The following is a 15073-nucleotide window of genomic DNA, read 5'->3' on the forward strand; positions in this document are numbered from 1 at the left end:
CTACGTCAAATTAGCAGCTACGTTGCCGGATTGAAAAAAACGGTCGATGTCATAGAAATGAATTTTTATTGGGAACTAAGACCGCAGCGATACGGTGGCGATATCTTAAACTATGCAAGTTAGTAATTTTAAATATAATGTATGGAAAAACTGAAAGGCGACACAACTATAAGATTTTTGCGTTGTCTTTTCTCAAGAAACCTTTTTTTACAGCCTCAATAAATAGAAAGGAGGTTTGATGGCAATATTAAACGCCAAATTTTTTCGTGGAGCTTATGATAAGGGACATAAATGATCCTAAAGGAAAATTTTTTCGTTTACACGGTGAGTGTTTCGCGTACATAAATTGAAAAATACTTTAGAGGGCTGATTTTTTAGGCGCAAAGGAAGGTGGAGACTTACTAAATGCTCTTCGTTGAGATCTCCGTGAGTGAAAACTATCAGCCACCAAACCAAGGCGAAAATCAACCAGGACAGGATGAAATTCAGTGCGAAAACCAACAGCGTCCATCTCCATTGAGCGTCTACCAACGTCGTGAAGATGTCCTGTAGGTATTTTCGCCTCCTCTTCGCAACGTTACCTTGCACCACGTTGCAATCGCCATGTTTGAAGATGACGCGTTTTCTTATTCTCCTAGCGTTGAACCTCGACTGACGGTATCTGCGAAGAAGATCTTAAATGTTAAAATGAAATGTTCATCACAATTTGATAGGAAATGATTATATTCGCGAATTGAAGCCATAATTATCCAGGCGTGGGAAATTTTCGAGGTTTTAAGAAAAATATTTTGAGTGAATTCTTTAAAATTTGCATATTTTTGAAGAATAAAATAATATATGAACTTGTGGCTGTTATAATGGAGAATAATTGATACAAATTAACGAATGTATTATTTATCTCCGCAACTCGCAACCTATTCTCCTAATTGCAAGTGTTTGACATATTCAAGTTTATTCAAAGTTCTTAATTATTGTAAAAAAATTTTAATTTAGTATATTTTCATTTTCTCAGACTCACGAATCACCAATGATTATAAATGACTTAAAAGGAAACGATTGGTATGAAATTAATCATTCTTTTTCTATTCATGTATCACACACAAATGGATATTTAGAGGATAGATCGACTTTAAAAGTCAAAACTAAAAATTGTCGACTTTATAATTCCAAAAAGAAAATTTTCTCAAAATTTACAATCCGAGAGAAATAAATGTGTAAGCACCTGGACCAAGCATGAAGCCAAGCCTCTTCCCCAGAGCTGGTGGCCTTGAAGGCCAACATGGACATCTGAGACAGGCATCTCCTAACCCCCGACATGCTTCCCATAATAGATTCTACGCCACTCAAAGAGGAGTAAATGACCATTTAATGAAATCTTCACAGCCTACGAGATCTTTTCCACAACGGGAGGTATCTCAGTTTTTCTCATCAACAGTTTTTCTTTCTCGATCGTTCACTTCACTTAATTCGTCCGCGCGTTGTGTTTCTCTTTATTTTCTACTCGTTTATTTCCACTGTCATAATTTATTATGATGACGGATGTTCTTGTTTCTATTTTCGAGTTCGATATCGAGGCTTTTCGAGCTTCCTTGCCGATTGCACATCTTGAGAACGATAATTGACGTCGATTCTGTAAGCGGTTGATTCGATGAAATGGGCCTCCTGAAGGTTCTTTCGAATTGAACGTTCTTTCCAATTGATTAAATGATAACACTTTTCGATTATGAGCTTTTAGTTGGTGCCGAAGAATCAAGAACCGAGTCTGAACATATTTACTCCGACGGGTTCGAAAATATTTAGATTTTCCATTGCACTTCTAGCTATTGAGATAAAGTCGTAAATAATTATAGCATTTCGAGTAGCAGTTACGAACAGAACATCGGAAAATGTACGAAAATAAGGAAACTACAGAGAAGTGACGTTTCCAGAAACCAGAGAATATATCTAATAGAAGATGCCAGGATAGGTTATTTTTCGATGGTCAAGTTGCAAATTATAGGTTAACGTCAAGTTGACATTATTTTGACTGGTGATCATAGAACGGGATAAGAATATAAATGATACACAGAGTTTGTTCTTCGTTCGAAAGGAGAAGACGTCAGGATAGGTTATTTTTCGATGGTTATGGGACTTTGACAATCGATGTCAAGTTGAAAATTATAGGTTAACGTCAGTTTGACATATATAATTTTGAATGACGATCATAGAACGGGATGAGATTATAATTGGTATAGAGAGTTTGATATTCTTTCGAAAGAAGAAGATGCATGATTTTAATCGAAAATGAACAATATGTAACGTAATGTTATAACCGTGCGCGTTCCTACACCTACTATAAGACAACTTAGGACACTTTCCAATTAAAACAGACCACGCTTTCGGCAAACCGAAGGGAGCGCGTCTAAAACACAAAATCACATACGAACACCAAGAATTCAACCTTCAGCCGACAACGGAAACATGGCAAACTCGCATCCTCCAATCAAAACAAACACGATGACTTCATTAATTCCGGGAAAATCGGTTCTAACAAAGCGCCGCCAAAAACCGGTAGGTAACCGAAAACGAAGAGGAAAAAACAAGGCAGATGAGATAATGGGACTTACTCGAAATCGCTATTGGCCTCCCGCGATAGATCCACACTACATGACATCTCAAGTGACGATGAATCGAGGAGAATAAGTTGTGAATTTCATTCATAACAACACACGTTGTCGTCGACGTCTAGAAGAATGGCAAAATCGGTCGGGTTATTATCATTTTCTATATACATGTCGGTCTCGTTTCAATTGACCGCGACTCCGGATCAAAGAAACTGATTAATCGAGTTTATAAATTAATTTCAACGTTGATGATAACGCGACCAGAATTCGGTCTCCGCTCATGATAGCGGAGATTTTGTTTTCATTGTGCCTCCGAGGGCAGAATAGACAATAAATACACGGTGGCTATGGCGCGAAACGTAAAAAAAAAAATTCGAAAATTGCTTAAGAAGGGCTGAAAATGTTAATGTAGCGGTCACCCACTCGGATATTGACCCCGCTCGACGCTGCTTAGCTTCCAGAAGGGGAAAACTCAATTTTCACATAATTTGAGACTTTGAACTATAACATTAAAAAAAAAAAGAAGAACTCTGATTTGACGTGGGGAACATTATATTGGTATATACTACAGTGACTTAATTACACAGTGGCTATAATACGTTCAAATTGAGCCTAAAAATGGCGAATGGGAACATAGAACCATAGAACTTAAGAATACAATTGACTGAACTGAACTGACACACGTCAAAATCAAAATTATTTCGGCCTGATAGTATATTGGATTGTACATATATGGAACAAATTCATTCAAATGAAGAATACTACAGTGACCTAATAAAATGGGCCTTACAACGTCTCTGTAGTATATGCTACAGTGACTTAATAAACCACAGTGCGACAAGCGTGGTCTCGTTGATTGGCTGAGCCTAAATATGGCGGCTTTTTGTTCACATTCTCCATTTACCTGATTTTTGGAATTTAGTCAGAATGTAAGGCCCATTTTATTAAGGCAATGTAGTATTCTTCAGTTAAATAAATTTGTTCTACATACAATCAAATACTATCAGGCCAAATAATTTTGATTTTGACGTGTGTCAGTTCATTCAATTGTATTCTTAAGTTCTATGGTTGTGATTAGAGTTAAGAATAGAAAATAATCACACTATATCACAAAATCTAAACAAAAAATTGCGAAACAGCTTCAGAGAGGCTTAAAATGTATAATGTAGCGGTCACACATTCGGATACTGACCCCGCTCGGCGCTGCTTAGCTTTCAGTTGAGAAAAACTCAATTTTCGCATAATCTACGATTTTGAAAATTCGAAATTTCGAGAACTACTCTAAATTGGTTCATTCATGCCGTTGGAGACCACAGGACTTCATATTTGTATATACGAGATGGTATTCATCAAGATGTCATTGTTGTCGGTTAGTTTATCAGTATCAGAAATTCTGATGAAATTTGTCATGAATATTTGATTGATTATGTCAATTATCTAAACTAAATTTCATCCTATTCTGATTAGCTATAACGTAAATATTGTTTTTCGTCGACATTTTGCTCTCGATCGAATTTTTGAATTCATAGGGAAAACACAAAATCTAAATGCCATATTTTCAATTTTCAAGAATCATATCATTCAAGGTTTGTTGAAATAAAACGAAACAACATCAAAATCTGCGACCGACATCAAGCAAATGTTTTACCTTCCGTCCAATCAACTGAATTACATTCTACATCCAACACAATAAATTTTAAGTATCAATTATTTAAACCATAAAACATTTTACGCGAAGTACCCAATTAAACTAGAAAATACACCGGAAAAACGTTTTCATCAAATCTAGTCACCAATAGAGAAAATACCTGTTTTCAAACAAACTGTCAAACAGTTAAAAAAAACCCCAACGAAGTCATAAAATCGAACGTCCCCCCCTGCAAGAGGTCAACATTTCATCGAACCAGTAGAAATTTCACTTTCAAATAAAACAATTAAATCCCCTCACGTACACTGATACCGGCACAAGAATCAACAACACCGCGACTCGACAACGTCGAGGAAAACAACCTCTATTTTTTTTATCTATATATGTATTCCAATATCCGCCGTTCTATAGCGATAACGGCTTAGTTCTAGTGGGCTGCGATCGAAACGAAGCGAAGCGAGAAACGACTTCTACGCCACTTTTGCATACGCCGTGTTGTTACTGATCTGAGCAGAAACGAATCGGTAACTTATGAATCGTTTTTTTGCTATTTATCGCCCGTATGTTCGTTGCATGTGCGAGGTTTGTTTAATTGAACTCGCCGATTGGATGCTGTGTGCACGTTTAGGATTTATCACCATGTTCGATTATCAACTCGTGATCAGGAATAGGAGGCGTAGATTTACAATTCGATTACGTCTTAAAATATTTGAAATATCGAAGGAGTACCTCACCAAGCTGTTAACTCAAGAAAAATATAATAAAAGTCGATTACAGCTAAGATAAATTTAGATAATGGCAATAAACTGAGATAAAAAAAAACTGCGAGAAAATTACCAACGCTTTGTTTCATGATGATCTATTGCGTTCTCCTCTGACATTCAGGTGGTACTAAAAATGCTTAGGTAACATCAAAAAAATTCGCTACAAATATGAATGAGTTTGATCTGAAGCTCTGAATGAAGGGGTCAAATGAGGTTAGGTAACTAAAACAACAGTTTCAGAGAACAATAGACAACAACCATCCCGTTGGCTAATTCTTTTCACCATTCCACGGACCTAAATCTAACTGCCACTGTGAATTTAGCAGCCACTACTATCATAGCATTAAATTTATTCTTTATAACAGCAAGCAGCTAAATTCATGGAATCAGTATGTTGACTGTAAGTCAAGAGAATATGTTTTTTTTTGTGTTGGGAAAGAAGTAGTCGAACGAACAACGGATTATTGACCAAATTTGATTCGAAATTTTGAATAGGAATATATACTGAAGCCAACACGACTACATTCTGCCAAGAAAGTGCTGGCAATTGGTAGAGTACAGAGTCTAGGAACTTGATAATTCTCTTTTAGTTATTTAGGCACCAAGGTAGGCTAATTGGATAATTAACGAAAGTGAGATTCCCATAAAAAGTAAGAAAATCCAGAAACAGAAAGCTACAGTTGAAGCTACAGCATTACAAGTGCTAGAAGACACTAATAGTTTAGAAGACTACAACAAAACCTTTCTGCCTTATAGGTAAATGTACCTACCAGAAAGAGTTTCAGGAGAAGGAAAAAAACCAAAAAAAGAAACACTGGTGGAATCTTCCTGGTTTGGATCATTCCAAAAAGTGTCTTCGATACTTTGATACTGCGAGATCTAAGAAGTATCTGGATCATAGCAAGAAAATGCTACATCTCCTCACTGCATTCCTCACAGGGCATTGCCACCTCAGGAACAACCTCATGAGAATGATTCTAGCAGAAAACGAAGAGTGCAGATTCTCTGGGGAAGAAGAAGAAACTCCAGATCACCTGGTAACAGAATGCCTCGCTATCGCTAGCAAACGCAAAAAATGCTTTGACCAAGAGACTTGAAGAAGTGAGGAAGAAACCTTTTTGAAGCCATCCTAGAGGCTAAAGTTAATGAGATCTTTAGAATTGAACAAGCAAGAACAGCTCTGGACAACAAACCATAATGCTATGGTGCAATAAAACTACCTTAAATCTACAAATCCACAACAGATCCCTGGGAATCATAGGAAACTTCAAGGCTATACGTGATCTACAAGATATTGACCAAAAATAAATTTGTAAAACCCAAGAATCGAATATGGTTTTTTCTTTATTTAATCAGTATTCTCATATGACATGCAGTAGAGGAAAATAAACGAAGAAACGAAGTGGATAAATCTCTCTTGAACCTACAGATTCAACACTAAGATACCAAACACCTATTGTGCTACATCTCCTCACAACCTTCAATCCTGAAGCCTCGAAAACCATCAGAACATATCAGAAACCGACACTTTCCGTCAAAGCTAATACTAGAGATGCATGAACCACAAAACGTACAAGCTATAATTAGCCTCAGTAAATCGAGGCACACGCCTGTCAGCTTATAGAAGGTGGCAGCACGATCTTCGCACACTTCAATTGTTTCCAGAATCACTCCGACGGAAAATCGCGAAATTTCTACGTCCACAGAATTCTATGGTTCTCACGGTTTCCAAAAAATTGCGATTTTTACCGACGCGTTTCGAACTATACGCGACAAAAACATTTCCAGCGAGAATCGACCGAAGCGCACAAAAGCGTTTTTCGCGACCTTTAACGGTCAACTGATGACCACGGTACAATCGACAAGGATATTTTGGCGACAGCGTATGCATTTCTGTCTGTGTATCGGCACCGTATAAAAAGCAATTAAACGCCACACTACTATACATGTTTATTTTCGTAGATACGCGAGCCAATAACGAGATTCTATAATATGGTTCGAATTGAGAGAGTCAAGAGGTTCGCGGATTCAATTGGAAATTTTAAGTATACTGACTGACATAGAAACTGCAACACCCAGAAGGAGCTGTTTAAATTTAAAATTTTTTTTTGTTGGTAAAACATAGATAGTATAGCATGGAGTGAATGATTGATATTTGGAGAAAAAAACGAAGGGTTTACAATTTTTTTAATGAATTTGTTAGTAATGTGTTTGTCCACCGCGATTATCTATACACTCCCCAACAAGTCTCGGCATTGATTGCAATAATATGGTCTATTTCTTCTTGAGGGATACTATTCCAAGCTACCTGTATTTCATGTCTCAGATCCGCCAAAGTCCGTAGGGGCTGGGGTAAATTTTCAAGCCTTCTACCCATGATGTCCCAAACATGATCTATGAGCGAAAGATCGGGAGATCTGGGCGGCCATGGCAAAAGATTTACATGGGTCGCTTCGAAAAAGTTTAAACTAACTCTGGCAACATGAGGACGGGCATTATCTTGCTGAAATATTGGATTCTCGAGCCGGTTAAGGTAAAGGAGAACATATGGCTCCACTATTTCTTGAAGGTAACGCAGTGCTCTCATGTTACCTCCAATGAAGACTAAAGGCGACCTTCTTGCATGTGCAATAGCACCCATTGTAATTATACGCTCAACATCAAACTGAGGTTCATGTCTAACCCTCATCACATGCCATCATGTGCACCCAAGGAGAATCGAGATTCATCAGAAAAGACGGCCTAATGCCATTTCATATTCAAATGTTGACTTTCTCTGCACCACTGTAATCGTTCCCGGCGATGCTCAACCGTCAGAGGTAACACAAGATAATGCTGCAGTCCAAAAGGTCTTATACGGCGGTAAACCGTTCAGAAAGTTACAGGATGGCCTTGTTCTCCTAACCACTCATCAGCCAAAGATCGAGTTGTCGCAAATCGGTCTGTAATGGCCATAAGCCTTAGACGTCGATCTTGAACTTCATTTGCGCCCCTTCGACGTGAGGTGCCTACTCTTTTTCGATTTTGGGCATTTCAAATCACGCTTGACAACATCTCAACAGAAGTTGGATTTCTGTTCGTACGGTTAGAAGAAATGGCAACCCCGTCTTCCGTAGACCAATAATTCGACCTCTTTCAAATTCACTTAGCTGACGATAAATTCCGCGTACACCTGCTCTAGCCATATTAACAACAACTAATCATCGACTTTGAATCTCTTCGAACATCTGGTTTGTTGTAAAATTTAAAAAAATTGCAAAAAACGACTACAATATTTAAGTAACATAAATTGTTTTCATGAAGAAACCTTCAGGATTTTTCTCCAAATTCAATCATTTACTCCTTGCTATGCATACTATCTTTGATTTACCAAAAAAATTTAAAATTTAAACAGCTCCTTCTGGGTGTTGCAGTTTCTTTGTCAGTTAGTATATCTGGGAACCTTGAATCCCGCGAATGTAGACACTCTAGAGATGTGTCCGATAGGAATTTATTTTCGATCCTCCAGGGATCTCTCTCCCAGAATACGCCGCGTTTTATATTTAGAAGAAATTATAACAGTTCGTTTCACTTTCTTTCTAGATCGCGAATTCGCCGTTCTGTGTTTGGTATCTTGACATCAGTTTGTTGATTCAGTCTGTGATTGATGTCGATGGAAAGTTCGCCGAGGATCGATCACCTATCCAGTCAAAGAACGCCATGTGCACACTCCGTCAAACTAAAAAAAATATTTCGAATTCTATGTTTACAAGATGCAGGTATCTGTTAAATGTCGCGCTTCGGCTTGTTACGTTGGCCTTAATTTTCCGTGAAACGATGGAATATTCTAGGAAACATAACCCGCAGATCGTTCGCGAGAGTATCGCGGAAGTAATTTTATTTTATTTTCACGCTGTTAGGTTACATAACAATCGCGGTCGAAGATAATAAAACTGGATATACTGATAATTCCCCCACTGGAACTTACATTTATTAGTCGGGCTATTATATTCGAATGAATCAGTCGATGAAATAATCCGCACGAGGTTTGAGTACATCATTCAATTTTCTACATTTGGCAACATTGTTGTCATAGAAAATTCGTATCGTTCGTATTTTCTGTGCTGACAATTCAACTCTTCTTTTGTACAATTTGTCCGTTTAAGAAGTCAATTCAAATTAGAAAAGTTTGTCATTTAAATTTTCGTTCCTTTCGTTTGGTGTTTTGTTGCGAATTTCGAAATTTTCCACAATAAAGTATCCTAGCTAATTCGAGAATTTGAACAGAATCGTTTTTCTAATTAGAAAGATCATTGAAGACTTAGTGCAACAATATGGAATTTTAACCCCAACAGATTGTTTTTAGGAGGAATGTAATGAATCGAAGTATAATCTTCACAATGTAACACTATTAAATAATAATTTGTCAATCCAAATGAACTTTATGAAAAAAAGGTTGAATCAATAATGAAAATAAACGCTTTGCTGTATGATACTTGATCGTTTATACCTCCAAGTGACGTCACGTTTCGTAAAATAGCATGTTATGTACTCTATATAAGAACCACTGGCTAATATCCCTCTTTGAAGGTAAAGGTGAATAGTGAAATATACGTCTATTATTATACCTGACGAAATTCACCTTTGGAACGTAATTTAGACTCTCCTAGGTAAATAAATTTAGAGCTTGGTTTTAATCTGAAAATATCCAATCTACGTATTAAACTCGGGTAAATATTGGCACTGTCATCGTTTATTCAACTCAGATTTCCTTCGATAAGAACATAAATGCTTCGATTCATCCAAATGCCCTTAATTTTCGGAACCAACCCAACCACAGATCGAAAATAGTCTGTGTTCAAGGACATAGAGGAGATTGACACTTACCTACTGAACACGTGTCCGTTGGCGAGGTCTTTTCCATTGGCGGCGGCCAAAGACAGCCTTGTAAAAGTCCTGTTGAAACCGCCAAGCAAACTGGACTCGGATTTTCTCCTGTCTTTCACCAACGTGGGGGCGGAGTTGTTGTTGCTAACCTGATGCGGCACTATGATCGGAAGAGGGTTCTCCTTGTGCAACAGTCTCTCCCACTCTGTGGGCACGTTCTTGTTCTTCTCGCTGTCGATCTTGACCTCCTCCAGAGTGTCCTGGTTACTGTTTGTCATTTTGTCTATTCGATCTAGGGATGTTTTAAGTAGGTTGAATCACAGATAAAGTTTTTTTTGTTTGCTTAACTAAGGATTATAATATCACAGCATCATCTTGAGGAACTTGGTGTTGGGGTCCATTGCGAATTTCGAATTTTAACTGGAAGAAAAAGAAAAACATGGAGTTAGGGAGCATAGAATATACGTTGGTAATAATGAACTGTTGGCAATACTGGAGTGAAATATTGTATCCCTTTCTATATGGACATGATATTAAATTTATCTCGGTGGAAATTAACAAAATGATGAATTTCATAAGAAGATTCAGTAATCAGCAGTATTATGAAATTTTCATATGACGACTTAGAACATTAATAAGAAGAACGGAAATCGCCTTGTAACTGATGCATTTGTTTTGATACCAACATTCGTCACTCCTTACAGACGGGACACTTTAGCAGTAGCGTAACATAATTTGATTAATTTCGAAATTATCAATTCATGCACAAAAATAGTTTACAATGTGATTTATTCAAAAAAGTTCTTTCGTGTTTCAAAAGGGTCAATGTTTTTCTCAGTTTAATGATTTAGCTATTATGAAGTTATGAAAAAAGGATTCCTGATAATCAAATCAGGATTCTCCACGCCTATGGCTCGCACACACAATCGGCTAGCTTGATTGTGATTGGTGACACTAAACTTCCATCTCTGTTGTATTCGGGATCGAGCACAAATGTTTACTTTCCGTTCCTTCTATCTATATTCTAAGTATGACGATTATTACGAATTAACATGAACATTATTGTGGCTTATTTATGTTATTATTGAAATAACTATAACATGAAGTTTAAATGAAGGTTCTATATTTTTTTATAATATATTTCACGAACATCTTAGATTCATCTTAGCGGAAATTAACATGATGATCCATTTCACAAGGAAATGCAATAATCAGCATTATTATAAAATTTTCATTATATGACGTCTATTTACAAACATTTTATTTATGTATATATCTGATGGTTGAAATATTAGTTGGTGATCTATATTTTTTGATTCAACATTTTACCTTTTGTCCTGTAAAATTTTAGTGGCGTTATAAAAGTATCCGGTAACTATTTCAACCATAGAACTAACTCCTATTCATCTGACACCCATTGTTGCCAACAACGAACCAAATAAAGGCGCGAAACTCGAACTCACGTCCATAGAACAGCACTACACATCTCTCCGAACACAGAACAACGAAAAGTGTTCTCGAACATTTATCTCAACCGTGACGAAAAAAAAACCAGAGTAATCACAAGAAAGAAACGTTGAACCCGAAACAGCGATGAATGAATCACAAAATAGCGAAAACTGGTATATCTGAATATTAACGTGTCTAATTGGGAAAGAGTCGAGGTGACCACGGCCGTTCTATGAAGCATAGAAACGAACTATGTGGATATAATATCGATGACTCACGCCACATCGGTACCAGATTGTGCAACAGGGCATATATCTTGTTTTCTCGAAATTTCGTGCCCGCATGCTGTGCGCTGTGGGTTTTCGCACACAAGCGAGTACGGCGAAGGTCGAACAGATAGCAGGTTACAGAATTCTACCTAAACGAGCGGTTTCGATCGCCAATGAAAATTCCGTCGTTGTAGGTACATTTCCATTGAAAACCCACTTTGATCTTGAGAGCGGCAACGAAAACTGGGTAACAATGAAGATTCAAGACCGTTCGGGAGGTTGAAAGGTTCGCGAATGGATTGTTTAATCGATGAACGCACGTCTTGCATAACATCCGATCGAAGTTGACATGGAAAAACGATACAAATTTTACTGAGGATGTGTCGCTCTATTCGGGGAACGAGCGCTCAAAAATAAGAATTTGCGGTAAAAATAGGCATCCTTACCTTAATTTTAGCCTTCAATATTCATAGATTCCCAAATACCCTCAATGTTTATTATTACAACTTTTGAAGAAAAGAGGGAAAGATTAGAAATTAAACTAACTAAGCAAAAACAGAAAGCAGTCGATAGTGAAATAAGAAACAGAATGAAATGAAGATGTCAGATATTTTATGAATGAAATTCACACATCCGAAGAGAATATTCCATTGAAAATTTTCCTTGCTAGTACTATAGAACAACGATACATATCTTGATGATTTTTCAATATACATTATTCATAATCACGACGATCAAGTGAAATGATTATAGTCATTTGCTAAGAACTCACGACTTCGAAATTACCAGGAAAATTACAAAGATGTATTGAAATTACCATCTTTACCAAGAACTTTCTTAACGACAACAATAATTTGAATTCATTGGAATAATCGAATTCGAGAAATTTGTAAAAATCTCCGATTTATAATGACGTCAAGGAATATATTAAATTGTCACCTGGATCATTAATGAATTACATAAACGATCATAATTCAACCTAACTGACGTAACTAACGCAAAAACTGACCCACCTGATAAATTCAAGAACAAAACACAAACTGAAGGAATAAATACAAAAGAAAATCTAAGAATGTTTGCTTATATGGAAAATTTTAAATTCCTCCTAATCAGGCAAGTGCAAAACGCAATGTTCAAAGTTCTGAAACTAAAAATTCCATTTGATTAAATAACTTATCCAACAATGCAAAAAATTGAGTAAATGCATGCAACATTGCAAACATAACTGAACGGCATAAACTATATAAATTAGAATTCTCGAGAAAACCACAGATTTATTTCTGTGAGAAGCACTTTACAAAGTGTTAACAACTTCGTTCGAAATTGAAATCATCCTCTGAATCAAAACGTTACAATTGAATTATTCGCAGATGTTCATTGACGTCAGCTCGGATTGAAGATAAATTATTCTTATTATTTTAGCCGTTTTTAAAATATAATTCAGCCGTCAACACACCGCTACATCTTTCGAGAAAAAAATATGTCTTGCCGCGAAGGATAAAATAATATTTTCCGATTCAAAAGTAAATATTTATAGCGCGTTCAGGATCCGAATGATACGCGAAAAGTAGACCGTGTCAGAAAGCCACTGACCATTCTGCGAATATTTTAACATCTGAATCCGCATTTTTCAAGGCATCACGATTGAATTTTTCTTGCAGAATTCATAAATAAGATTCAGGAATCGACGTATCGGTCAAATTCTATTGAAAGATCGCTTTCTAGATTTAATTCTTCTTGATATAGCGTAGGAAAGAGATGACGCTTAGATAAATTGGACCATTCGAACGGTTTAGATTTTCGAAGTTTTGGCCTCGATTCAAATATTCAAGCGATGAGACTAGGAAGATCCCTGAAATGAAAACAGGGATTTTCCGGGTATGTCACAAAATACACGAACAGCAGAGCATACTTGAAAAACTTTTTCCACATTTTTTTATTAGTAAACCGAAAACAATTTGAAATTTGACACAATTATTAGTACGATACTACACCAACTCAAGGAATTTGAGAAATTCTGAAGAAAAAAAAATAGCAAAAAAATTAATAATAATGAAATTACAAATCTTCTAAAAGCTTTTTATGTAATTTCATGAACAAAATCGACTATTTTACATTGTGTCTCACTGAATGATTATTTTTTCTTTGATTTTCAAATTGTATGATCGTCATTGAAAAAATTCATTACTTAGAAAGTAACCGTTAGCAATTAATTATGGAAAATATGGCAATTTGCCATCCAATTAGTGATTTCAAAGAAGTCCTTTTTTTCATTCTTGGCGTCTTTGAACTCGCGAAAACTAGACAACGTACATTCTATTCAGTCATGTTGGTGACGAGGTATAGATTCGCAGAATATACAAGTTATTTTTACCTTAAACGCAGCATAAGCAACACATATACGTTGCTATCTTTATGTATAAATAGAGAACAAAGCTTTGTCTGTTGTTTCATTAGAGCAATTATCGTTTGTGCAGCTTCTATTGTCTATTGAGAGGCGCTAGAAACGGACACAAAGTTGATTATTACCTACTTTCTAATGCTGGATCGCGTGTATACTTATTTCTTAAAAAAAAACGTTCATTTTAGCAATTGAATTAGAGTCAAGAAAGAATTATAAGAAGTATAAATTACAATAAGGGAAGTATCGATTGTTCTGCAAGTCTTTTATTTCAGAGGGACAATAAGGGATTTGGGAACATGTTTAAGAATTAGACACTGTAACATATGGAGTCATAACAAATGTCAATCGATCATGTTGAAGGAATGAAGACCCTTCAAACAATTAGATACGAAAAAAGAAGGAATTTGAAAGATAGATTGTTCTACAGCTCTTCTCCATATTTGAAAGAGACAATAAGGGATGTTTTTAACATGTTGAAGTTTAGCTGATCATAATAGAAGTTAATCGATCATGTTGAAGGAATGAATGCTACAACAATGGGAAACAAACAAAGAAGGACTCGATTGTTCCATCAGTCTTTTGTTTCAAAGTGACCAGAATAGACTTTTCGATCTTGTTGAAGACAGATCTTAAAACCTGAAGAAGAATCGATCGTATGGACAGTATAGAGAATAAAGAAGGCTTTGCAAAACTTCATCTTCTTACCAACTCTTTTTTAAAAAGACCTGAACTGATCTATCGATCATAATGAAGAATGCTCAAAGAGTCCACATATGAACAAAGAAAGATCTGCTCATGTCAATTTGTCTAACGATTTTTTATACCATGATGGATCTGTCGATCATATTGAAGTGCTATCAATCGATCCTATTGCAGATATCAGTAATTATTTTTTGTAACTGGGTCTTAATTTGAGAGGATTGAAACAGATACGTTCAATTGTATCATTGAGGAATTTAAATTGGTTTACCGCTATCTCACTTTTATGGTTTTGTTTCAGTGATCACGAATCATTAGAATGAGAAATGAAACCTTTTTCCGACTAACATATGTGTTGCATGCTTACACAA

The 15073-nt window shown here is 36.2% G+C and overlaps 1 protein-coding gene across 9 annotated transcripts in view; it reads right to left on the bottom strand.

The window, feature by feature from the left end:
• The window catches only part of LOC123681856 (G protein-activated inward rectifier potassium channel 3-like), a 161760-nt gene that overhangs the window by 3409 nt on the left and 143278 nt on the right, over nt 1–15073 (bottom strand). Inside the window, exons 1-3 of one of the 9 annotated variants that reach the window (XM_045620175.1) lie at nt 11211–11695; nt 9882–10301; nt 403–661 (exon numbers count right to left, since the gene is read on the bottom strand). In XM_045620175.1, the coding sequence (XP_045476131.1) occupies nt 403–661; nt 9882–10159 (537 nt within the window). In that variant the 5' untranslated portion in view covers nt 10160–10301; nt 11211–11695. Of the gene's footprint in view, nt 1–402; nt 662–1222; nt 1821–2606; nt 2725–4251; nt 4852–6493; nt 6891–9881; nt 10302–11210; nt 11696–15073 lie in introns of those variants that run through there. The other 8 variants (XM_045620177.1, XM_045620180.1, XM_045620176.1 and 5 more) reach the window with 8 other exon arrangements.

Source organism: Harmonia axyridis, chromosome 6 (genome assembly GCF_914767665.1).
Source record: "Harmonia axyridis chromosome 6, icHarAxyr1.1, whole genome shotgun sequence".
NCBI classification, from domain to species: domain Eukaryota; kingdom Metazoa; phylum Arthropoda; class Insecta; order Coleoptera; family Coccinellidae; genus Harmonia; species Harmonia axyridis.